At 39.9% G+C, this 25596-nt stretch overlaps 1 protein-coding gene across 1 annotated transcript; it reads left to right on the top strand.

Annotated features, from left to right (window-relative positions):
- Positions 1-4296: 4296 nt before the first annotated feature.
- Positions 4297-15470, top strand: grxcr2 (glutaredoxin and cysteine rich domain containing 2). Its single transcript, XM_019259644.2, has 5 exons — positions 4297-4848; positions 5305-5488; positions 6881-6990; positions 10851-11150; positions 13553-15470. Exons 1-5 carry the CDS (start codon positions 4792-4794, stop codon positions 13724-13726), a joined length of 825 nt encoding a protein of 274 aa, XP_019115189.1. The 5' UTR covers positions 4297-4791; the 3' UTR covers positions 13727-15470.
- The last annotated feature ends 10126 nt before the right edge of the window (positions 15471-25596 follow it).

Here is a 25596-nt window from a genome sequence, read left to right on the forward strand (position 1 = left end):
AATAGAGGTTGTGGTTCAATGAGGCTTGCCTTGCACACTCCAAACCAGAACTATTATTTCTCAGTTTCTATCTGTACCATCAGAATGCTGAAAATGTTTTAAATGAAGATCTATAGCAATCAGAGAGTGCATACTGTACCTGAGCAATGAAGCTCATATTGTGTTTAGTATTTAGGGAGGATGATGGAGATAATAGAATATACATGAACTGTTAATGTGGAGACACAGAGAGACGATTTACAATGGCAATCATTTAAACAGAGAGCAGCAAGAATCCTGACACATTAAATGATTCCTTCACAGCGATGCACCCAAAACAATTTCTCGCTCGAGTGACCATACTTGCTTGTTCCGCAATCTGATTAAGCAGAGTTTTGGTCAGGGAGGAGACAAGAGATGGTCTCACAGTACACACACATACTCTCTCTCTCTCCCCCTCTCTCTCTCTTACACTATCCATTTACTCTCAGCTTAATAACAGTCATCTGTAAGGATAATTGTAAGACTGATCTCGACATGCATGGGGTTAATGGTATCCATTTGTTAGATGAGTGTTTCTTCTGTGAGATGGCTTTTTGAAGCTGCAAGTTGCCACTGCTATCAGCACTTTCAAAGTATGGATAATAACTAACTCTATAAATGAAATCATTCAAATCCTGTATGTATGCATTAATGGATTGGAAATTACATGCATCACAAGCACAACCAGACGCACACCAAATAACATACAGGTTTAACACGTGAGGCCAGGAGGTGACCTCATTAAGTCAGGAGAAAGTGATGTAAAACTTGATAAAACTTGCACTCATGGATGATTGAAATCTTAAATTAGTCCCTGAACTGGTGATAAAAAGATGCTGGAAAGCATGCTGACAGCATGAATTATACCCTGTTAGCCTTAATATGAGTCAGACAGTCCAATCTGGAGAGCAAAAATAAGACATGTGAGTGAGTTTTAGATGATGAGAGCATCAAAGCAACTCTTACCGAAGGCATGTGATTAGACTTCAACTGCTTTCCTTGGAATTAAAAATGAAATGACATTCTTCAGCATTGTCCTACTTCACACACGGTATAGTACACTTTCAAATCAGAGAGCTGCACAGTAACAGTATTTAAAGACAGATCTTTTGTTGAATCCATTGACAGAAGTTCATTTGCATATAGTGCTTTATTAACTGGAAGGAAAAAAGAACAGCATTGGATGCTGCCTATATAGGCAGAGAAGACATTTTGACATGTCACAGTGGGATACTGGTGTGAATAATATTAATCATGGCTGAATTCCATTCAACTGCTTCAGTCTCAGGGTCTTAGTATTGTCACACTGTCATGGCCTACTGGGATGCTTAGGGAAGATAATTGTCATATTTGTTATCTTAGGTTTAGTCTTAAAAAACACTTTATGATTCACCTAAAATATGAACGCGAAACATCCCTATCATTTGGCTTTTTAAAAAAAGTCCCATTGTCCAACTTTTCTGCCATAAAATTTGATTTGAAAAATGATTTGAAATCATTCTGATGATACACTGACTTATAATCAGGTGTCTTTATCATTCCCACTCTGCGCCCCATATGACAAAAAGTCAACTGGATCATATTTTATGCAGAAAATGTTTTCTGGTTTTTACCTCTGATGTCCTCCAGCTGCTCTGCATCAACTCACTGAGTTTCCTGATGAACAGTAATATAAACTGCTGTGAACTGTAGCTGCTGTTAGCTAATGTTAGCTCAGGTTGTTGTATAGACTCCCTGGACTGTGAGCTCAAAGCATCTCAGGAGTGGTGTACCAGCATTTCAGACCACCAGGAAGAGGATGTTTTCAGCCCTGGAGCGTCAGGGAATGCTAATGGGGAGTGGAGCCAGTGTTACTCCAGTACCACAGCTGGGCAGGCAGGCATTGTAACCAATTGCCTATTACCTGTAAGGCTCAGCAGCCTTTATGGACATATAGTGGTGACAGAGATGAAAAGACCAAAGAGGACATAGACAGAGAAAGCAAATTCAAGTAAAAGAGAGCGTGAGCGATCAAGAAGACTCCAGAATAGAGTAAATATGGGACTGACATTTAGTCGCTGGCGAGAGCTTTGTGGAATAAAAGGCAGTTTCTGTTTCTGTGTTTCTTTTTAGGCTGCAGTGGAGGAGGGATAGTTATAAAAAGATTCCAACTTTGGATGATCTAACTCTCACTTTTGAAGCCTCATATTAGCTTCAGCTGAACTTTGGAGATATTTTTTTGGACAGAATGGGGACTGTGGCCTCTGTCACTTCACACATTCAGTGTCCAAAGTTCCTGTTTTAGCTCATCAGCCAATGGTAGATAAGCATGCAAACTCATTTTATTTTGTATATTTTGTATCAAGCTATTCACAGAATATGTCTACAGATGCCATGGCTCAGAATGTGCCATGTTAAACAGCCATGTATCTACAGTAGCCCTAAATGGACAAACTTGCAGTCAGCAACTACACTGCTAGATGCTACCGAATCCTTCAAAAGAATCCTTCACAAAACTGTGATAACTCAGCATCACTTTCAAGGGTGATACATCCAAATGCCCTCCATCCCTGATGAAAAGATGCAGAAGCAACTGCACAGGACAACCACTTAAGGAGAGTGATATTATGGTTACATAGTGTGTGATGTGGAAGGAAAGGAGACACCGACCAGAGCGCCTTGCAGACTTTGTGACAGACTGACCAGCGTTCAGTGTATCAGGATCAGCCACATAGAGCTGGTAGTCAGAGCCAGCCAGCCATAAGCAGCTACTGTCATCCTCTCTATGTCTGCTCTGGAAACAGAGAGCCCGCTGAAGCTTTGACAGGCACGAGAAGCACACTCATGGCCTTTTGTAAAAGTTTCTGTGTGGTGTCTGTGTTATACCTGAGCCAGCAGCTCAAAGAAACTTTCTGGTGTCTGCGTGTTTGTGTGAGTGTGTGTGTGTGTGCCAAAAACATAGACATTGTGTGGAATACTAATACTAAACTGCCAGTACACATAAAAATAAATAAAACAACAACACAGCGGTGTAAATCTGGCCTGTGATTCCAAATGATTTACCAGACACCTGGCCAGTGGCCTCGGATTATTTTCCCACCAGACCTCATACCTGCATTTGGCACTCTGTGGGTGTTCATTTTGGACAAGAGGACCAAAACTGCTTTCAGTTTAAATAAAAATGACATGCAGATAGTTTGAAGCCATACTAAAAAAAAATGTGAACCTATCCACCACACCATGTGTCTTTACACTGTGCCTAATGTGTGATAATCCTCCCTATTAGTCACACTAAGGAGTACATAATTGCAAGTTAAACACAGAATGAGGATACGTAATTTAGCAAATAATTAAAGCCATTACATCAGACAGGGAAACACTTAGCACATGGTGATTTAGTCAAAACACTTATTGTGTGACTCATCAGTTCAAGTAATTACACTTTAGGATTAGGATGGAGAAAAAAAAAAGTTTAATGGTGTGTCCTTAAATTTAACTAATTTTTAGTAAATTCAATAATTTTTTGACTCTGCAAAATAATTAGTGTCTTTTCTTTGAATTCTGTCCACTGTAACTAACATAGTTTTCATGTTATCCTTTTATTATTCTCTTTGAGCTGTGAGAGGAAATGATGCAAATATCAGCCTTGCTGAATTTGACTTGGCGAGATCCACAAGAAGTTGTGACTCACGGATAACTTTTTATAACGTTATAGTTCACCTCAGTTTAATGTCTGTACTGAAGTTGCTTTCTCATGGTTTTGTCTGTGTTATTTAAAGAACCTCGAATTTGTGATAAAAGTCTGTTTGATTTGTCCTCGAATCGACAGTTCTAGATGAGGTCCCTGAGGGTCTGCTGGAGAAAATTCTCTCTCATTCTCAGGTGTGTCAAAAACTCATTTAAAAAAAAATATTTTACATACCTGAAATACTATGACAGGTACTCTTTAGATTAGACTTTCAAAAAAAGTCAGACTCCACTGAGTCGTGAATGTAAGAATGAAGGTTCAGTGCTAAACTAAGAACTCGACTTGCACAGACACACGCAGTACACACAGAAACACACGTATGTATAAGCGTTACAAAGAAACACACTAAAAGGGAGGCGTTATTTCAGTGTGAAAGCTTACTAATCCTCGATATATTCCATAAAGGTAAAGGTTTTCAGTGTGACAGCAAAAGACATCAAATGTCATGTTTACTTTCCAACACTGATGCACTCGGCTCCAGTCCAATGACAGGCAGTCCTACAACTATCAAACAACTCCCACACACACACACACACACACACACACACACACACACACACAGCCTCACTCTCTCTTTCTCTTTCTGGCACATACAAACACACAGTCTTCCTCCACACAAGCTCCAACAACCCTCTATTCTGGTGATCATAATTATTTGATGACGGAGCTTCTGGTTTCTCAACCACGCTTTTGTACACACGATCTAGCTGTGAATAATTTAGCACAGGGAGCTAGAAAGGTGGTCCCTTAAAACAGCAGGTGCAGTCAAACTCAGGAGGCTGGACACACACCGAGAGAGCTTTATCTCTATCTTTATCTAGTCATCCACCCACTTCTCAACAAACAGCTCTTCATTCAGGCTCTCATCCACCCTTTGCCTCCATCAAGCCGTATATCAGCCCATTCTTTTCATCCAATCCATCCGTGTATTCCTCCATCACACCGGGCACCATCGGGTGTCTAGCTAATGACATTTCGCCCCAGGTAAGGAGCTTCTTGGATGGACTGACGCCCTCTTAGCATCCCTTCCTTTGTCAGCCACCATGGAGGAACTCCAGACAAAACTGAATCAACGCTATGAAGGCAACAAGCCCAGAAAGGTGAGTTATTGACATGATCACTTTCAATTTCATGGGTTTCAAAGTGCTTTTAGTTTTTAGTGTTGAGTAAAAAAACGTATTGAGGTCATTGCAGAGTCTCTGTTTAAATGATATTTTATGCTTTAACATCAGTGGCATATTGCTTTATGCTGTAGCCGGAGCTGGAGTGTTTAAAGATCTCAGCTTTAAACTACATCTGATGTTGTTTAAGTGCAAACTGAGCGAGGGAATGGAACAGGATGTTAGCTTGTGTGTTGAAATGCTGCAAATGTTTGTACAGCGTGCGCACTGATCTGATCAAACAGCATTTTTCTTCATTATCATCATTCGTCTTTTCTATGCAAGCAAGCTGTGCAAATTAGTCAATATACAGTAGCTAACGCGCAAGTGCATCAAACTGTTAGTGGAGTGGAGTTCAAAAAAAAAAAAAGTGTCACCTTCAACTCAAAACTGCAGGTGAGGTTCAAGCTGGCGTCGTCCTACAGCGGCCGGGTGCTGAAGCATGTGTATGAAGACGGCCAGGAGCTGGACAGTCCAGAAGAGAAATACCCTCACAGTTTTGTTCACCGCAAGATCCCTCCCAGCCACCTGGAGGTGGAGCAGCTCTGTGGGTTTGAGGACACTCAGGGGGACCAACAGGGTGGGTTTTTATTATTGTGTACCACTGTGTCTTTATACTGCACTGAGGTTTGTTTGTGTGGGTGCTGTGTAAGCTGGTAACCATAGAGCCAACAACATGATTTATATACTGTATATGGTGGAATGGTTTAGTAATATAATCTATAATATTATATAATAATATAATAATGGCTGTGTATGCTTGAGACTTTGCTGCACTAATCTTTGTGTCTACACACACACACACACACACACACACACACACACACAGCGAAACGTATGTCACGTTTCTACATGCTATGTTTTTTCGTCGGTCATTTTTTTATGAATTAAACTCAGTTGTTAGCAATCAACAGATAACAATCTAGCCAATCAAGCGAAGTGAAGATGTTATTAAAGAAATAACAACAGCATGTACCAGAGGAGGTCAATCAAACTGTGACCTTGGAAGAATTACTGATTTCTAAGAAGAAATGCTAAAGTACTGAGCCGTTTTAGTCTGCTTGTTAAAATCTAATTTATTTTTTTCACATTTCTACTACAGTGAAAATTCAAAAGACTGTTAGAATTGTGTAGTTAAAGTGAAAAGATTTTTTTCTTATCATTAATGATTTGCTTTAGTTTTTCTTGTATGGCCTGTTGGAGAAGAATATTTAGATATAGAGATCTCTCATTCCCAAACAGTTTGTTAATCTAATGTAATCTAACAAAAAAAAAAAAAAGCAAAAAGCACTCACTCTTATCTATCCACTCATTTTGAGCCTTACTTTTAATATCTGTTAAATACTTCTAGCTTTCCTAAAGTTGAGTTATGTTGTTTACATTGCGCTTTGTTGAACATCACTGATCTGTTGTCTGATTGTTCCTGCGGGGTACTACCTGAATGTTTTATGTCAACTCATTACTTTATTCATGATTCTGATCACGTGGCTTATAAATTAGCATTTAACATGCTGAAAACCTCAGTGTTAACAGGTGATAACCAGCTTCACGTTTATAAACCACGATAGATAGATATTAATTTTTTAGTAACCCAAACAGAGACTAAAGGCCAACAGCTAGTCATGGAGGTTGGCTGCAAGACAGCTTCTAAAAACTCAGAAATGATGAACTTCAATACATCACGTAACATGCTGCCAACAATATTGTTATGCTTCGTATAATGGATGCTGCCTTCACCGAACCAAGGGTAATTCAATCAAAAAACTAACAGCTGGAACATTCATCGATCATGACAGTTTTTTCTGGAGTCAAATTTCCTTCTTTGGTTTCATTAAAGTGGATGTGACCCCTGGTTCGCCGTGGAGATTATGCACATGGAAATACGTGCAGTTTGGCTGAAACTAGGACTTGAGTCTCAAATCTCTGGTACAAGTTCTCACTATCCTGACAACATGTTTTATTCTGCACCCAGGTGTCTATCCTCCAACAGGGCTCATTGCCCAGAGAATAAATGTGTACCGAGGAATGGGAAGCTACAAGCCTGCTGCAGGCCAGACCGAGCAAGCAGACGGAGATGCCACAGTAAGCAAAGCTGCCTTTGAATGAGCTAAACTTTTATCTAAATATATAAATATTATATTAATCAAGATCAACTCTGATTAGATTTCCCACTAGCGGTGTCACTTTCTTCCATCTGAATGTCAAGTACTTAAACCTGCCTTAATTGTTTTAATTCATTCTCTAGTGCAGCTTAAATGAACTGGAATGAAAAATAATATGATTTTGCTGAATGTTAATTAAACGTGATCTTAAAAACAACAGTTTGGTAACAGAACAAAAACATTACATCTCAATAATTGTTTTACTGGGAGTGCAACCTGAGAGGAAGAGTCAGTATTATGGTGAAAGAATAAGAAAACATCAATGGCCTCGCCTGTCAGTCCCGTGTGTGCACAATAAATAGATCAAATGAGCCCACTTGGGTATTTAGCACTTGTGTGATGCCCCTGCATATTTTGGTGAAATCAGCCCATCTACTTTGACTTGTGGTCGATGCAAATTCTGAGGTCTTTCCAACTAAATAGCATAAAATTAATATCCATCCATCCATCAATCCATGGCTGATACGTTCACACTCACATTCATACCTAGGGGCAATTTAAAGTCAGAGGAAGCCGGAGTACCCGGAGAAAACCCACGCAAAGCGCCGGAGGTGATAGTGCTAACCACTGCACCACTGTGCAGAAATAGAGGTTGATGAGTGTCCTTTCATAAAAGCAGATGAACCTGACATACAACTACTTTGTTGAGTCACATTTTCCTGACAGCCGTCACTTTTTCTGTCGTTAAGACACTTTATCTTGCTGTTTTGGTAGTGTGTCCAATGTGACATTACTGTAAACTAATTGCAACGCTGATAGTCATTTTTTTTTATTTTGTTTATTAAGCCACCTTTTTCTACGAGCCAAGAGAAGAAGGAAATAATTAGGTTTTCGCCCCACTTCTAATGTTACTTTGTGCTGTTTACAAGGCTTTTTATCAGAAGGTAGGTCCACTAAGCTTATGTGTAATTATTAAAGTTAAAATATCCTCTGCTCCTGGATGTCTTTCAAGTGGATGTATTGTAAAACCAAACTTTATTCTAAAAGCAGGTGTTTGTGGTGGGGCTGTGTTTTTTCACAGTAAAAAAAAACTTTAGCTACACCATCACTAAGACTTTTTTTTCTGATTCTCTTCGATCTGCAGGCACAATCAGCACACACACACACACACACTTACTCAGTTACATCATTAACTGTGATGAAGTGTTTGTCACAGTACAGATGGCCTGAAAGCCACAGATCTCTTCTTTTACTGTCCTGAACTGCTTGATTCACCCAAAAAGGACTGTAGTCAGTCTGAAGACAGGGAAAGGAAAAATACTGCATGGGCCTTGGCCATTGTTGCCCTGGAGAAGAAACCAGTCACAGATTATAGTGCTAGCAAATTTAAAATCATTGTTGCATAACATAATTCTAAGCTCTGTGAATGGTTGCTCCCTGCAAAAATGCACCTTGGGAATCATAGTTAAAGGACTTGCGTGTAGGATTTAGTGGCATCTAGTGGTGACATTGCAGATTGGTAACCAACTGAATACTCCTTGCTTCACCATCCTCTTCCAAGTAGAACCAACAGTGGCCACAAATCTCATGAAAAACCCAGGAGGGCCTATCTAGAAGCTTGGTTTGTCTGTTCTAAGCTACTGTAGAAACATGGACTCTCATGAATAGATATTTATAGCTATAAATGCTCTCGTGAATAGATGTTTTCCCAACCAGTGTGTTGAGCACAGTAACAGTCTCAGATTCCTTCCTCTACTGCAAGAAATTGGTATAACACTAGAAACATTGTTAGTTTAACATATGTACTTTATGGATGTGATGTCTAGAATTATATAATTTAACACCTACAGTAAAGCTCTGTTAACACCAGGACATTGTGGTTTTGTGTTCCTGACACCCTTTGAATGGCAAATGACTAATTTTGGAGCATGATCACTGTGCAAAATCTCTTTGTATGTACTTACATAAAAGGAATTATAATAAGAAAGTATCACAGCTCTTTGTTAGAGTGGGTATGTCGTTTTCATACCCCACAGAGCATAACTAGTGTACATATGCTAAAAAACAAACAGGCTCACTAAAATAAACACATACACAATTACCAGCCAGCGCAAAGTAATTTATTAATTCATTCATACATCTTTAGAACAGAACAAGCAATCAGGACTTAAAATAGAAAATGGGAAGATTCCTTGGGTAATTAAAGCATCAACTACATGCTGCTCAGTGGAAATTGTACAACAATTGAAGTGGAACAATAACAGCAACAAAATTGTTCATCTGACAGGAAAAAGCCACTGTTACTGAGCCGCTGTGGCAGTAGCTTCATTAGTGCAGCAGGCTGAGAGGGAGGTCAACTACATCGCCTGCTGGCTTAGTGTCAGTTTCATTCTTTTATCCTCTAAACAAAGGCACGCTTGGCCCTGGTGACCAAGGCCAGTATTTATCACATTTATCAGTGGAAAGCAGCAATCTGGATTTAGTTTATCCTTTTAGGGTTTCACAGAAAGGATGGCACGGTGGTCCTAGCGGAGCGCCGCATACTGTACAAGATCTAATGAGTTCCTCATAGGACTAAAATGCTTTCTCTTTCTGTTTAATAATATATTACAGACAGTCAATAGAGAAAAAAAAGGCTCTTTAACATTCAACAATGCAGATATGATACTGAAATGGGAGGAGCTGTTTCAGGCTCGTCTGGCTAAAATAAGCTCATTCATTTTTACCATAAAAGTTCATTTTTATTATTCACTTTCCCCATTGTCATGACCTACAGCTAGAATACTCTCTCCCAGTGAAGTCATCAGTGTAAACTGTGTTAAAAAATATCTGGTTCTTCAATAAAAAGTTGGTACAAGCCTGTGAACATAAAAACTTCAAGGTAGAAGTCAAATGTGTTAGATTTATGGGGATCGATTGGCACAATATTAAATGTTGTATTCATTTATTTAGAATATTTATGCATCCTTTTATTAGTGTGTTATATTCCTCTTCTACAGAATCACCATGTCTCTATAGTAGCTCAGAACAGACAAACCAAACACTTGTTCTAGATAGGGTCATTTTGCTTTTACATTAGTTTCGTGGCCACTGTACATGATTGTAAGGGAAGGGTAAGACAAGGAGTATTCACTTGGTTAGCAATCTGGAATGTCACCTCTAGATGCCACTAAATTCTACACAGGAGTCATATAACTATGATTCCCATGGTGTATTTTGGTAAAACAGCAACCATTTACAGAGCTTAGAATTATGTTGCATAATGATGCTTCTGAATTTGCTAGCGCTACAATCTGAGACTGGCTTCTTCTCCATGGCAACGACAGCCGAGGCCCATGCAGTATTTTTAGCCACTCACCATGCCAAAATGACTGACACCATTAAATAAGCCTAAAGGCTCATTATGCAGGAGACTGCTGTGCTTCTATGTTAAGTAAGATTGAGAATGTTGTTAATACTACCACAAGGCTATGGTCATCACATCCCATGGACAATCAAATTTAGATTAGATGCAATAAATATATAATAACATAAGAGATCCTACATTTTTCTAGTATAAAATATATTGTCTTCTAGATATTTAAAGAGGAATTACTGCAGTTTACAGTTTCATCACCAGCTTCCTCAATAGACCAGAACACAGCTACTGTTGTGTTTTGCTCAAGGGGTGTGACTCTTACACTGCATTCATCTAGAAAACCTCTTCTCACCCACACATAAAGCCCACAGCTAAACATGGGCTTGGTCTTTCAGAGTGGCAGGAAAGAAATCTTGGAAATGCAGACAAGATCTGACACAAGTAGATATGTAAATAACTAAAATACTCAATGGTTCTTTCAGTCCTCAGTGTTGGACTTTGGCAAAATCATCATCTATACCAGCAATCTGCGTATCATCAGAGCACCACCGAGGAAACCTGAAGTGTTGCAGCATCATGCAGTGCCTCTTGTGGACATGGAGGGACACCCAAAGGCGAAGGAGAGGGGAAGCAGGAGGAGGGCTAAAGCTCATCGTACACAGGACGGGGAGGAGAAGGAGAAGGAGAAGAGGAAGGAGAAGGAGAAGAAGAAGGAGAAGGAGAAGGAGAAAGAGAAGGAGAAAGAGAAGGAGGAGAAGCAGATCAGTGACACTGAGACCAAGGTAATGATCCTTGGCCAAATTATTCTCAGTGGAGTGGTAGAGTTTTTATCACCCCGTTTCTGTTTCATGGTATTCTCAATCTCACAGTATCCTCTTTCTCTCTTTCTCTGCATACGCCCTCAGCCAGTCTTTCTCCACTTTATCTTTCTGCTCTGAAGAGAATAACTGCAGGATTGCCTCTGCAGCCATTGTTGTAATTTGTAACTGTTCACAGAGGGGTGTTTATTCTTGTCCCACAACCTCTCTGTCTTTAACTGCCACCTTACTTGTGCCCCTTCTCTTCTTTTTTTCCTGTTGCCCCCTCCCACTGCAGCCTAACATCTAGCAACCCATTGTCCTAGTATTATCTGTCAACTGTGAACAGATACTGATGAGTCCACAGTTTTGCTCTGCCCTTGCAGCATTTGCCTGCCACTCGCCAGCCTGCAAGGATACCCAGCTCGCTATTATCCCCTCCCTCTCACCTCCTTGGCTGATTACTGTTCTCTTCCCCTCACTCCCCCCATTCTTTTCTCACCTCACTCGTTATTTTCTCTGCCTCCGTAAATAAATAAAAAAAAGTTCATTCTCAGCTCTTTTTTTTTTCCATTATTTGGCAATCTCACTCCTCTTTGTTACTTTTTTTTCTTCACCATCTTTGCCTTTGTTGTCCAAACTCCAAGGTAGTTAATTTTTCACTGTCTTAATTTCTAACACATGATTAGATTTTTACTCTGTTGTGCACACATTATCGCTACAATGGCTGATCAGCACAATATAGCGACTGAATGTATCACTGACCCCAGATGCAGCTTAAACTAATGTAGGTTTCGATGCACCAAGTCGAAGCATCAGCTTTCATTAATAGCAAATGCGTGTGTGCAGCTTTGCCTTGCAAACAGGCGGGTTGACTTTAGTGGCTGCTTGCTCTTGGAAAATACACCTTCACTGCAGATGCAGCGATGCAGCTAGAAACTCATTGAAAATACCGAAACACAACTATGTTTTTTTTTTTTTTTAATTCTAGTGAACGAGAAGTTGAACACTTGCTGTGGTGCAGACATGAATGTTTGATTGAAGTCTGTTGAGTCGCTTATTATTGCATTAGTGGTCCTGATTCCAATTGTAATCTGTATGATTCAACAACTTCAATATAATCTTTGTCACTGTCACTCACGTTTTATTTTCATTTTACTTTTTGAGAAAGAAATTGTTAAATAAAACTAAAAATGCCACAATTTTTAGATTTAGAGTACTTGGTCAAGCGACAACCTCTGTGGCTGTGAAGCCAGTGTGGAAGTGCCAGAAAATGCAGTTCCTCAAACGGCTACTTGAGGCTGGCTACAGAACATCTGTATAAGCCCCCATATTACAATGTCCAACGTTCACAGCAGAAATAAACATGTCTACAGCCTGGTACAAAAAACAGTTTGGGACATTTGTCTTCAACAACTGTACTGAGGGTAAATTTTGAACGCACCTGTATAATTTCTATTAACGCTTAAAGTTATGCATAATTAGCAGTTTGCTGCTTTAGGTTGGTGCTGTTACAGGTGGCTTGTTTGACCACCCAGGCTTCATTCAACCTATCCAGTCCACTGATGATTCATATCTTTGCCCATTTGGATATTACCTGGGAGGCAGCAGAGAAACATGTGGGTGACCTCAAAGATATAATGTTTACGTTTATATTGTTCATCTTTGTCTTTTACTTCACCCTAGGCCTCATGAAGGAAATCCTAAAGATTTCGAGATGAATCACATTTTTCGATGAATCCACAGCTGTGCCGTTTTCACTGACAACTATTTTATACTGATTTACAACATGCAGTAGTTTATAAGGATTTAACCTCATTGCACTGCTTCTGTTATTATCCACCCCTCGTCTCGTCGATAATCTAGAGGCAGCTGCTTGTTATTGTAAATTTAGCAGTAATGACCAGCTGGCTGTAAAAATGACCGTCTGGCTGTAGATTATCCTACAACACAGTTACTTATCAACTACATTTAATTATAGATATTACAGGAAAAATCCTATATGTCGTTAAGGCTGTTTAGTGTTTGCCAGCAGGCGGGCCAGTTAAAGTAGATAGCAGCTGTGTTCATGTTTGCTGTTGAACTGGACTAGGTGTTGCAGGTTAATCAGTTTAGAGACAGTTGCAGAGTAAAAAATAGTAATATGTTTAACATGGTATATTATAGAGCATTGATGCATTTGATACCTTTAAATACAGATATATGCTGCTGTTTTTGTTGCTTTACGATATAGCAGACCCCTTTCCTGCCCAATTTCTGTTTAATCTTTATGTTCCTTGTCTTTCTTACCTATTCGTATCTTTTCCTCCTCCTTCTACCCTTTACCTAACCTTACAATTACTCCCATTCACCTCCTCTTTTCTCTAATGTGTTTCTTTTGTCTCCAGGAGGTTGACAGCTGCCAGCATTGTGGCGGTTCAGGCTGCGCTCCCTGCTCTCTGTGTCACGGTAGCAAGCTGTCCATGCTGGCGAACCGCTTCAATGAGTCCATCAGCGATCTGCGTTGCCAAGCCTGCTACCCCCATGGTCTGGAGAAGTGCCAGTCCTGCTCCAGCAAATAGCACTGTTTGGCTGACACCCATGTCTGGCAGAGAGTGAGTGAGTGAGTGAATGAGAGTGTGTAGCTGTGTGATCGAGTGTACGCCCGATGTGCTATGGGTTTGTCTCAGCCACAATATTGCTCTAATCCAAAATGTTCTTGGTGGGGTGTTTCGAAGCACTACTAGGAAACATAAGCCATCATTGGAAAGGGGAATTGTGACTGTGCAGTGGGCACAAAATCATAAAATACAATTACTGTGTGCAGTGAACATGGCTCGCGATAACACAAACGCATAATCACTTTTTTTGTTGTCACATTATTTTGCATCTGCACGCTTCTTCCTGATAAAACCGGGTTCCACGATTTATCATTTTAATTAAAAAGATGCAAACATTTAGCATTATTATTTTATCTACTGGGAGGGCTGTCCCGTTCCTATCTCCACTCTCTTTTCACCAGAAAGAATGAAGCCTTTGATATCGCAACATGATGTACTGTATGAGGATAATTGATGCTTTGATTTTGTTTTCAAAACGGAGGGGGAATTGGACAGTGAGATAAAGAATCTGAGATGGACTGAAGTTACAAACTTCTACTTTTAAAGTCAAAAATCAAGATTTTGGGTGTCACTTTAAGACCTTTTTGTTATGGAAGAGTTTGGACAAGGCTCTATGACTTCGCCTCCACAATGCTGTTTTGGTCTGTTCTCCACCTGGCTTCATGCCCAAGTGTTTCTGGAGCAGAGCTTTTTGCACCACATTCAGAAAACCCGTACTAAGTCATCATCCTGTTGCACTTGTGCTCGCACTCTCACTCCCACAGCTTTGGCATTGGCCAAACAAGACGTAAACAAGAGTGAATGCTGGGAAATAAATTACAATCACATTTAGAATAACATTTACCATCTGTAACATTCCTCTGTTCTATCTGGACCATTGGCTCCATGATACTAACTAGCTTGCCATTTGCAAATCACCTCATCAGCCAACACCATAAAGCAACCAATGCCGGACCTACACCTTACAGCCAAACCACAGCTAGCCGGCCAATTAACCCAGCTTAACCTCCATTACAAGTAGCTAGTTGGCTGCCCCTGCAAGAAGGCACTCGTGTGTAAACATGTTTATTCTTTGGATTTTTAGTCCTCATCATTTGTGAGTGCTTTACATATGACTCCATTTACAGTTATAGACAACTGAAAAAGTCCTGGAAGGACTCATTTTTCAAGTTATGTTCAACCACTGGTAATAAAAAGTGATTTAAAAAAAATAAAATTAAAGCCCTCAGATTTGGTCTTTTCCTTGATTTAAGTGGTCTTTAAGTGATCTTTTTTTTTTTATTATTCAATTAGGACTCTGCACAGCGTGTTTTATTTGGAAAATGACCGGATTCTCTATGCTGTATCTATGTCTGACTTCCTGCCAGCGTGATCTGCTCTGTGCTTATTCTCAGTGGAGCAGAGTGGGAAGCCGTTTCAGAAATATGCTGCGGTGCTTCAGGTAGAATTACAAGCATTGTCTAGAACAGCCATGATCCGCACCGCCGGAGTGTGTCACAGGCGTGCCTGGTGCAAGATGAGAGATGAGAGAGATGTTAATATAAGACAGGGATAAGAAGAAGAGGAGAAATAAATGACAATAATACTGTAGGCCTGCTCAGGAGGTTAAATGATGATTTTTTTTAAATGAATAATCTCATTCTCAGGTTATTGCCATTCCAACTTGTTTCAGCTTTATCCACATAGTTTTGGTATATGAATGAAATAAAAGACCTAATTCATTTTCAGTGTCTTTTCTTTTATTGTGTCCAGTAACTGCTGTTTAAAAGTTTTTTTTTGTTATATTGATTTTTATATTGAATAGTAATACAGGCCTTTTTTATCTAACAGCGACACCACCCCAAAATGTCCATTATGGCTGATACTGTACAATTACATGCAGCTGGCTACTCCATAGCTCTTGCTTCTTTGCTGAGCCTCACATCACTCAAAAGTGTCACTATCCAACAAGTTTGATTTTTATGGCTGTAATCTGGACAAATCTAAATGTATCAGAGCTGCATCATAATTCTAAAAGCAATGACCCACACAGTACAAGTGGTGTTTTTGTTACATCTTATATTTAATGTTAATTTAATATTTCAATGTTTGCAGATGGATGTAGGAGTTACCCGCTTTACTTTTCCAATACAATACAATAATATGCCCATATCTTCTAATATGCCTGCTCTGTAATCGGACATAAACTGCACTAGGATATTTTGCAGTAGCTGCTGAAATGGCATTTTTCACCACTATCCTTATACTGCAAGCCAGAGATGATCAATCAAAATCAGTGTTGAAAAACCACTGACCACATCTTCCAAGGCGCCAGTGGCCCAAAGCCATGCTGAAACAGGTATCCTAGACCATTACAACCTGCCATACCTATCTCACTGCTGGCATTCCCATTATTTTTATCTTATTATTTTAGATAACCTCACACTAAGTTAAAGAGCAGACTATATGGCTTGTCAGCAAACTGGCCAGAAGCCCCATCACCATTCAAATGTCTGTTATTTCGGGGAAAGAGGGGAGGAATTTGAATCTCCAGTCTGCCTCTTATCCATTCCACTCTCTCTCTCTCTCTCTCTCTCTCTCTCTCTCTCTCTCTCTCTGACTGGTCTTCTTAAAATCTGCTGGAGTTAAAACTGAGCTTTTTAACTGTGTCATTTCAGCTCCCATTCTCACTCAGTATTACACAGGGGAGTCAAAGTGGTGGAAAATCACAGGACTGTTTTTGGCCTCCTTCATCCCACAGGAGCTAAAGTGATAAGGGAGCTGGTAAAAACACACACATGTCACACTAAATACCGTGAGCTCAGAAAAGGAGAATTTAGACAAATATAGAGATATAACTGCTGGAGCATGACGATCACGCACTTTGTAGTTGTATAATGATATCTGTGCGCACACCTGTTTCTATATTTAGGCCAGGAGCAGAAAAGTAGATTCACTAAAGAAACGAGACAGACAGCATCTGCACATTGATTATACTTCCCAAACTTTATTAGTTTGAACAGCTTTTAACACACCAGGCAAACGCCCAACATGAATGCAAAGTACATGGAGGCACCAAATTGTTTCCATCCTCCTGATGTCATAAAATCAGAAAAAAGATACAAACCTAATTCTTAAAATGCATAGAATGAAAGAGAGGAAGATAACATGTATAAAATACTAGGAGATTAAATGTAAAGGGAGGAAAATCCCCAACCCCAAAATTACAGATATGTCAAACCCACAAGAAAACCAGTGACATCACGAATTTGGACAATATGTCAACAAATAAAAACATCTGAAATTCAATGAATAACATAAGATTTGTAGGAGTAGGATTTTAAGAAGGGGAGGTTTACAAGATGGGCTTAATATCAAAATCCTTACTGAGACTGTTGGAGCGTTGAGAAAATAAATCTAGGAGCTTTCATGTTGAAGAAGCCATTTTCCATAATCCACACCTCTTTCTGGCCTCTTGACCTCCTCAGATATTTTATCTCAGTGCACTTATAGAATGAAAAATGGCTTTTTGATGAAACGTTCATCCTGTTCTGTCAAACAAAGTTCACAAGCTAACCCAGAGAGTCTGTATCATTTCCTTTATTTTCCATACAACACCTAAGAAATGTACCTGGTAAAACTCATCAATAAATGTGACTTTGTGGAACCAAAAATGTTTTGACAGTGATCTGAAACACAAAGCTCCTAATCTGCCTCCTTCACTGTTCGATGCAATACAACTAAAATCTTGCAGGCTTTTAGTGATAAATTCATTAACTTGACTTTTGTTTACTGTACTGCGGCAGGTGGACACAAACTCCCGCTATATCTGCTATTCTAGTGATATACTGTGGAACATTACATAAAATGGTCATCTATTTGAGATTTCCATTATCAAATAATGCCCTGTTTAATCACAGCAGCTAGCAAACAACGCCTTATGAATATAGAGGGAAACACTTTCCCTGGTGGCAGCATCATCATTTATGATGCTTCAGAGATATATCTGCAATCGTCCTACAGCCCATTTGTAATATACGACACAGGAAGCAGACTGGGTGCAGACTGTGTACATTAATCATAAACTCTCATGCAAGAATATCTTGCACAGTGTAGGAAAGTGAACTGCATTTAATCTGCAAACAACTATCTTTGTTTTGTTACTACTGATCTTTCTGTCCTCTTCTCTGTGTTCAGATTTTCTTTTTTTTCTTTCTTTTCAACACATTATAATGGATGAATCTCACATAATTTAGCCTATAACTCGCCATTTGGTCTTAATTTTGGTTTACAGTCCATTAAATCTGCCCAGAGACTGAGCGACCACTTTACAGGATTGCCATGCCCAGGTAGTAACAGTTTTCACAGCACGTATTCACTCGGATCAGCAGGGTGGTGTAGTGATTAGAGAAACTGTCCTTGGGTGGTGTAAGCCTTCATCTCAGCAAGCTTCAACTCTGCTGAAGCATCATTTGGCAAAACACTGAACCCCCCACCAGTTCCTGTTAGGGCATCCTGACCTCTGACTCTCACATTTATTCCTCGAAAACTCACACCCCCCACACATTTTTTCATCATCATGTGAACGGTTATGAAATAAATTATTCTAAACATGTATATCATTCATATGCATGAATCACTCATGAGGCTGGTGCAGTAATATAGTATTTTTAGTAGTGTAGTGTATCAAGTGATCTTTAATTGTATTTTTGTCGCAAATAATTTTTTTTGCCTCACATATTGTGAAATTAAGTGTATAAACTATTTATTTTAGTAGAATGTTCAGTACTTTATTATTATTTATTTTTAATAAATTATTTTTAAGAAGAAGAAGAAAAGGCAGATTTACTTTTTTGATCCCTTAGTAGAGAAATTCTCTTGTCACTTAAGTCTTATAGATATAAGCGTGAACTATATGGCTAACAGTGTATGCTCCATACTGTGGTCGATGCTGAACTTGAACCAGCCAAGCCAAGTCCTTATAAGCTAGCGATTACTGTGGTTACAGTACAACTATCATTTATTAGCGTCTTCTTGGCTGGACAGCAGCAAAGCAGGCTAACCCTTTAAACACAAAAGTCTGTCCATGACATACCGAGTGAGTGATGGCGCTACGCATTTGAGTGCTGGAGTTTCCCCACTGGCAGTTGCATTTTTTAATTTAATATAGGATACATGTGTGTATTTTTCCTCTGATTTTACATGTAAAATGTAAAACATGTAAAAAAAACAAAACAAAACTAATTTTACACAGATTTTTTATTTATTCATTATTTTTAATGTTGACCATCATGCAATGTCAGGAGTACAAGGAAAGCCCTGTCTCTTCCACAGGGGTGTTGGGTTTCCTGCCTTGTGGTATAATTTTACATGATGCATTATGAATGTTAAGGTCACACCTTGTATGAGTAAATGACACTACACTATCGAATATCACTGTCTTTGTACAACATTGATACTTGGACATCATGTGTCCTGATGTAATTCAAGCAATGCTTAACACCTACCTGGTCACTCACTCATGTTAAGTTAAGGCTTGAAAATGAAATTATACAGCAATTCCATTAAGTAATTCCGTAATTCGTTATCACAGCGTGCTGGGGCTACTGCTGTCAAGAGAAGCCTATAGGGAGACACCCAGAATACTAAGAGCATTCTTAGTCTGTAGTGTCTAAGAGACACTAAAACTGTGACAAATCTTTCAAATTACCTCCCTGCATTCCAGCTCCAAGTTTGCAGAAGCCTCTAATGAATCTATCCATACCCATTCTGCACACCTGCTTACACTGACAGAAGGACAGAGAGAGAGAGAGAGAGAGAGAGAGAGAGAGAGAGAGAGAGAGAGAGAGAGATTCAGGAAGTTAGAGAACAAATTAAAGTATCCCCATCACTTTTCAACCACACTCATAGATAGCTCCTTTAACTGAATCTAATCCCCACTCTGGGAGCTGACTGGCAAAGTCTGCGTTCATTTGCATGATGGAAGAAAAAAAAAAAAAAAACTATACCACGACGAGACACAGAGAATGTAATAATGCAATCTATGGTGATGGTAAAAACTATTGGTTTAGCACTGTGATGTCCGGAATTGCAAATGATTGGTTTTCTACTTTCAAAAGCTGTGCATGCAATAATGCTACCATACCGCAGTATTAAAATTTTAATAGTGTGGTCTCATTTCTCAGGAAGTTGCTGTCATAAATAAAAACTATTTTCTGTCAGGAGGCTGGACCAAAGGTGGAAGTGGTGTGATGTTGTTGTAGGGAGAAGGTTTGGCATAATTTTGACACGAGTAGCTGTTGACATCTTGTCAGTCAGTATTCATTTCTTAACCTTAACATGGTCACATTTATCAGACAGTAACAATCTGAAATGTCCTCACTTTGTTTCAAGGCCTTGTTGTCCAACTACACCACTCACCAGGATCATCACATTTATTTCTGACTTGTATTTCTAAATCACTCCTGCTTTAAAAGCCTGGTCAAGCCTTCACTCCTGGGCCAGATTATCCTGTTCTTGTACAGTTGGTAAGATGCTGTGTGTTATGGGATTTTTTAAAAAGAAAAACCCTTGAATAAAGAAGACTGGATTCAAAGTATCAAAGTTTAAGTTGAATTTATTATTATTGTACAAGAAGGAGCATTTAACAGTGCAACACACAAAAAGGGGTTACAGAGAAAAGGCTCCCCGAGGAGCTCTGACAGTTCTCATACTTTTTAAAAAAAAGGGCTGTCTCTGACACCTCCCCACTGATACAGTTAATATCATAACGTTCTTTTTTGGTTTTCTGCTCAGTAGAGTATTATGTTTCATATCCAAATGATACTTCCCTAACCTGTCTCTTTTGTCCTTGTACTATTTTTAGAATTATCTCTCCCTGCCAGCCTCGGTAAACACAGGACAAATAAGGGAAGTAGACGAGACATGTAAAAAACAGGACACACACTCTCTATATGAGTTAAAACATCTGAACCCCAGTATAATCCCATTTTTTATAACACTGTGGCTTAAATTTTTGTACCTTTTGCACTTCTAGTGATTTAACTGTGTTACTCCCATGTGCTTCCAACCCGTTCTCATTCCCAACGCGTAAAATACCGACGCTTTGTCACGCCCCTTGGCGTCTGATACCGACGTAAAAGGTACCCTTCCGCGTCTGTATGAAACGCTCTGGGTTGTCCATTGACTCCAGTATAATCCGTTTGCACTGGTAAGAGACGCTCAGAGCAGAGCTCCAGCCGTCCATTCACTCCAATAATAACCCGACCACAGCGATACATGACGCTGCAAGCTACAATCTGATTGGACAACCGAGGACCCTCTGCCCGGAAGTGTTTTTCTCACTATGTTAAGGATTTCTTTTATTGATATCATCAACGTTTCTCAGCACAAACACGCCAAAGTGTCACTGATAATTCAACAATAAGATAGCTTCATGTTGTGGCCCTCAGTATGTTTTTTTTTCTCCTTCTAGCCTGAGAAATAAACTTTTATTCCTATGTTTTGGATAGCGGAAAGGCCTACACTACCCAGAATGCTCGACCACTGACGATTTGCGAGCTACAATCTGATTGGACAACCGAGGACCCTCTGCCCGGAAGTGTTTTTCTCGTGTTGTTAAAGATTTCTTTTAATAATATCATCAACGTTTCTCAGCACAAACACTGTGTGTGTCACCATTGATATTATGACTGATAAAATAAAAAGTTAATCACTTCTCTGTTTAATGTGCTTTTTATAATGTCTGTTTTTAGACAGAGCTTGTTATCAACAGACCTTTTGAGAAGGAAAAATGAAATTTCCTGTGTGCAGTTTGCGCTGGAGCTGTACTGTGTATATATTCATATACAGTAACAATTTTATTCATGGAAAGCTTTCTGGGCTGCTCAAAGGATCACAAAAGCACCATGCAGCACACTCACCATGTGAGTTTTGTTCAGTGTTTTGTCGAAGAAATCATCAAAGTCGAATTGACATATTTGATAGGGTGTGTTTTATTAAAAAGCATGCCGTCACACTGGTAAATTGACAGTCACAGAACATATCTGAGCCACCTCAAGCTGACCCCAAGGTCAAGGCCATATCCCCTGATAACTCATCAACGCTTTGAGATAGGGGCCTGAAATCTGCACCTGCGCATTGGGACAGCATGGTCGACCACGGTGCCGAGTTTCGTACCCGTGGCCCCTTGGGAAGGGTCAGAGGTCAGCCGTTCTGTACTTAACGAGGCCTAGTAGTAGTATTTGATTTGATTTGACTAATTTGGATTAAAATGAAATTGTATAAAGCATGACATGAATATAGAAGATATTTCAACCTAGACATTCTTATAAGTCACAACCTAACTTATCCTTTTAACCTATATTGTGTGTGTGTGTTGTTGTTGTTGTTATTGTTGTTTTCTTTTCCTGACAGTGGCAAAGTGTGGGATGACACATGGGAACCTGCGCAAGCTTATCTGTAAAACAGCCCACCACAGGTTGCAGAGTTGGCACCACAAGTTCCCAGTTCAAAGTTCAACATGTTGAAATTCACAATAGAAATAAAGTTAAAGTTCATCATAAAAGTTCAGAATAAAATATTGAATACACATTTCAGTCAGTGTCAGTCTCTGTTTCACTCTATAACTGGCTTAAGTACATAAAACATCTATGAATCCAATAGATCAATAATATCTCACGTAATGTGTTCACAGCTCTCGATATCTCACTATTGTGGTCTACTTCTCATTACACACATACACACACACACGGAAAAAAAATAATAGAATCAAAATAGGACAATTAAATATTTGGCTGTGTAAGTACACAGTATAAGTAGGGTAGTAAAATATCAGTTTAGGAAGTCTATTGATATATATTGATCTATACTCAAATTTCAGACCCCTGCCTTAAAGCATTGATAAGTTAATCCCAAAAAGGTAGGTAGTAGGCCTCATTGAGTACAGAACGGCTGACCTCTGACCCTTCCCAAGGGGCCACGGGTACGAAACTCGGCACAGTGATTGTGGCCCACGTCCTGATACGCATACTCAAATTTCAGCCCCCTGCCTCAAAGCTTTGATGAGTTATCAGGAGATAGTGACCGGAAAAGAAGAGGGTCAGATTTGGGGGACTCACTAAAAAAACATGTCTTTTTGGCCGCCGCGCAGCAGCCTTTGACCCCAGGGGCCCCAGATTTGGAACAGAGGATCCCCCAGGGGCCCTGAATAATGAACCGGTGAAAAAAAACCCACAAGTCCAGTAGAATTTTTTTTGCCCCGTCTGGATTCCTGAGCATTGGGGTCCTGTCAGAATCATGCAGTCTTATACCCTCTGACCTGCGTGGAGGTTTTGGAGGACATGTGTTTCTACAAGTCGCACGGGTCTGAAATTTTAGTATGTTGTTCAGGGGCATGAGACGAGCGGATAGATGTTGGTCTGGTCCACGTCGGCCCAGTACTTTTCGATGGGCGGGGCCGAGAAAGGACGCCGTTACACGAATCTGCGCCCTCGCTGCTGCCACAAAAATGCACCGAACTGCATGAAACTCACTGTGCTATTCTAAATGGAGGTCTGGGTCAGGCTCCCAAAGTCCCAACTCTGTAGACCTTCTAGAAAGCTAACTAGCTCTACAGTGATGGGATTGTGACAGGACCAAAAAATCCCAGCAGAAGGCTCCACGGCGTACGACATAGTCAAATTTCAGCCTCCTACCTCAAAGCATTGTCAATTTATTCCCAAAAAGGTGTCCAGAACGGGTGAACTCTGACCTTTCCAAAGGGGGTACGGGGGTGAAAATAGGGGCCCTGATCAGACCCTGCGTCCTGATACACATACTCAGATTTCAGCCTCCTGCCTCAAAGCGCTGATGAGTTATTCACAAACCAAACAGGTGTTTTTAAGCCTGAACTACTAGGCCTCGTTAAGTACAGAACGGCTGACCTCTGACCCTCCCGAAGGGCGCACGGGTCTGAAACTCGACACCGTGGTCGACCATGCTGTCCCAATGCGCAGGTGCAGATTTCAGGCCCCTATCTCAAAGCGTTGATGAGTTATCAGGGGATATGGCCTTGACCTTGGGGTCAGCTTGAGGTGGCTCAGATATGTTCTGTGACTGTCAATTTACCAGTGTGACGGCATGCTTTTTAATAAAACACACCCTATCAAATATGTCAATTCGACTTTGATGATTTCTTCGACAAAACACTGAACAAAACTCACATGGTGAGTGTGCTGCATGGTGCTTTTGTGATCCTTTGAGCAGCCCAGAAAGCTTTCCATGAATAAAATTGTTACTGTATATGAATATATACACAGTACAGCTCCAGCGCAAACTGCACACAGGAAATTTCATTTTTCCTTCTCAAAAGGTCTGTTGATAACAAGCTCTGTCTAAAAACAGACATTATAAAAAGCACATTAAACAGAGAAGTGATTAACTTTTTATTTTATCAGTCATAATATCAATGGTGACACACACAGTGTTTGTGCTGAGAAACGTTGATGATATTATTAAAAGAAATCTTTAACAACACGAGAAAAACACTTCCGGGCAGAGGGTCCTCGGTTGTCCAATCAGATTGTAGCTCGCAAATCGTCAGTGGACGAGCATTCTGGGTAGTGTAGGCCTTTCCGCTATCCAAAACATAGGAATAAAAGTTTATTTCTCAGGCTAGAAGGAGAAAAAAAACATACCGAGGGCCACAACATGAAGCTATTTTATTGTTGAATTATCAGTGACACTTTGGCGTGTTTGTGCTGAGAAACGTTGATGATATTATTAAAAGAAATCTTTAACAACACGAGAAAAACACTTCCGGGCAGAGGGTCCTCGGTTGTCCAATCAGATTGTAGCTCGCAAATCGTCAGTGGACGAGCATTCTGGGTAGTGTAGGCCTTTCCGCTATCCAAAACATAGGAATAAAAGTTTATTTCTCAGGCTAGAAGGAGAAAAAAAACATACCGAGGGCCACAACATGAAGCTATTTTATTGTTGAATTATCAGTGACACTTTGGCGTGTTTGTGCTGAGAAACGTTGATGATATTATTAAAAGAAATCTTTAACAACACGAGAAAAACACTTCCGGGCAGAGGGTCCTCGGTTGTCCAATCAGATTGTAGCTCGCAAATCGTCAGTGGACGAGCATTCTGGGTAGTGTAGGCCTTTCCGCTATCCAAAACATAGGAATAAAAGTTTATTTCTCAGGCTAGAAGGAGAAAAAAAACATACCGAGGGCCACAACATGAAGCTATTTTATTGTTGAATTATCAGTGACACTTTGGCGTGTTTGTGCTGAGAAACGTTGATGATATTATTAAAAGAAATCTTTAACAACACGAGAAAAACACTTCCGGGCAGAGGGTCCTCGGTTGTCCAATCAGATTGTAGCTCGCAAATCGTCAGTGGACGAGCATTCTGGGTAGTGTAGGCCTTTCCGCTATCCAAAACATAGGAATAAAAGTTTATTTCTCAGGCTAGAAGGAGAAAAAAAACATACCGAGGGCCACAACATGAAGCTATTTTATTGTTGAATTATCAGTGACACTTTGGCGTGTTTGTGCTGAGAAACGTTGATGATATTATTAAAAGAAATCTTTAACAACACGAGAAAAACACTTCCGGGCAGAGGGTCCTCGGTTGTCCAATCAGATTGTAGCTCGCAAATCGTCAGTGGACGAGCATTCTGGGTAGTGTAGGCCTTTCCGCTATCCAAAACATAGGAATAAAAGTTTATTTCTCAGGCTAGAAGGAGAAAAAAAACATACTGAGGGCCACAACATGAAGCTATCTTATTGTTGAATTATCAGTGAGACTTTGGCGTGTTTGTGCTGAGAAACATTGATGATATTATTAAAAGAAATCTTTAACA

The sequence above is a fragment of the Larimichthys crocea genome, chromosome XXII (assembly GCF_000972845.2).
Source record: "Larimichthys crocea isolate SSNF chromosome XXII, L_crocea_2.0, whole genome shotgun sequence".
NCBI classification, from domain to species: Eukaryota; Metazoa; Chordata; class Actinopteri; family Sciaenidae; genus Larimichthys; species Larimichthys crocea.

Excerpts from the sequence above, each read along its gene's own strand:
- grxcr2 (XM_019259644.2), top strand. The coding sequence starts at position 4,792 with ATGGAGGAACTCCAGACAAAACTGAATCAACGCTATGAAGGCAACAAG. Across the intron at positions 4,849-5,304 it reads AAGGCAACAAGCCCAGAAAG|GTGAGGTTCAAGCTGGCGTC; the intron begins GTGAGTTATTGA and ends TCAAAACTGCAG. Across the intron at positions 11,151-13,552 it reads TCAGTGACACTGAGACCAAG|GAGGTTGACAGCTGCCAGCA; the intron begins GTAATGATCCTT and ends TTTTGTCTCCAG.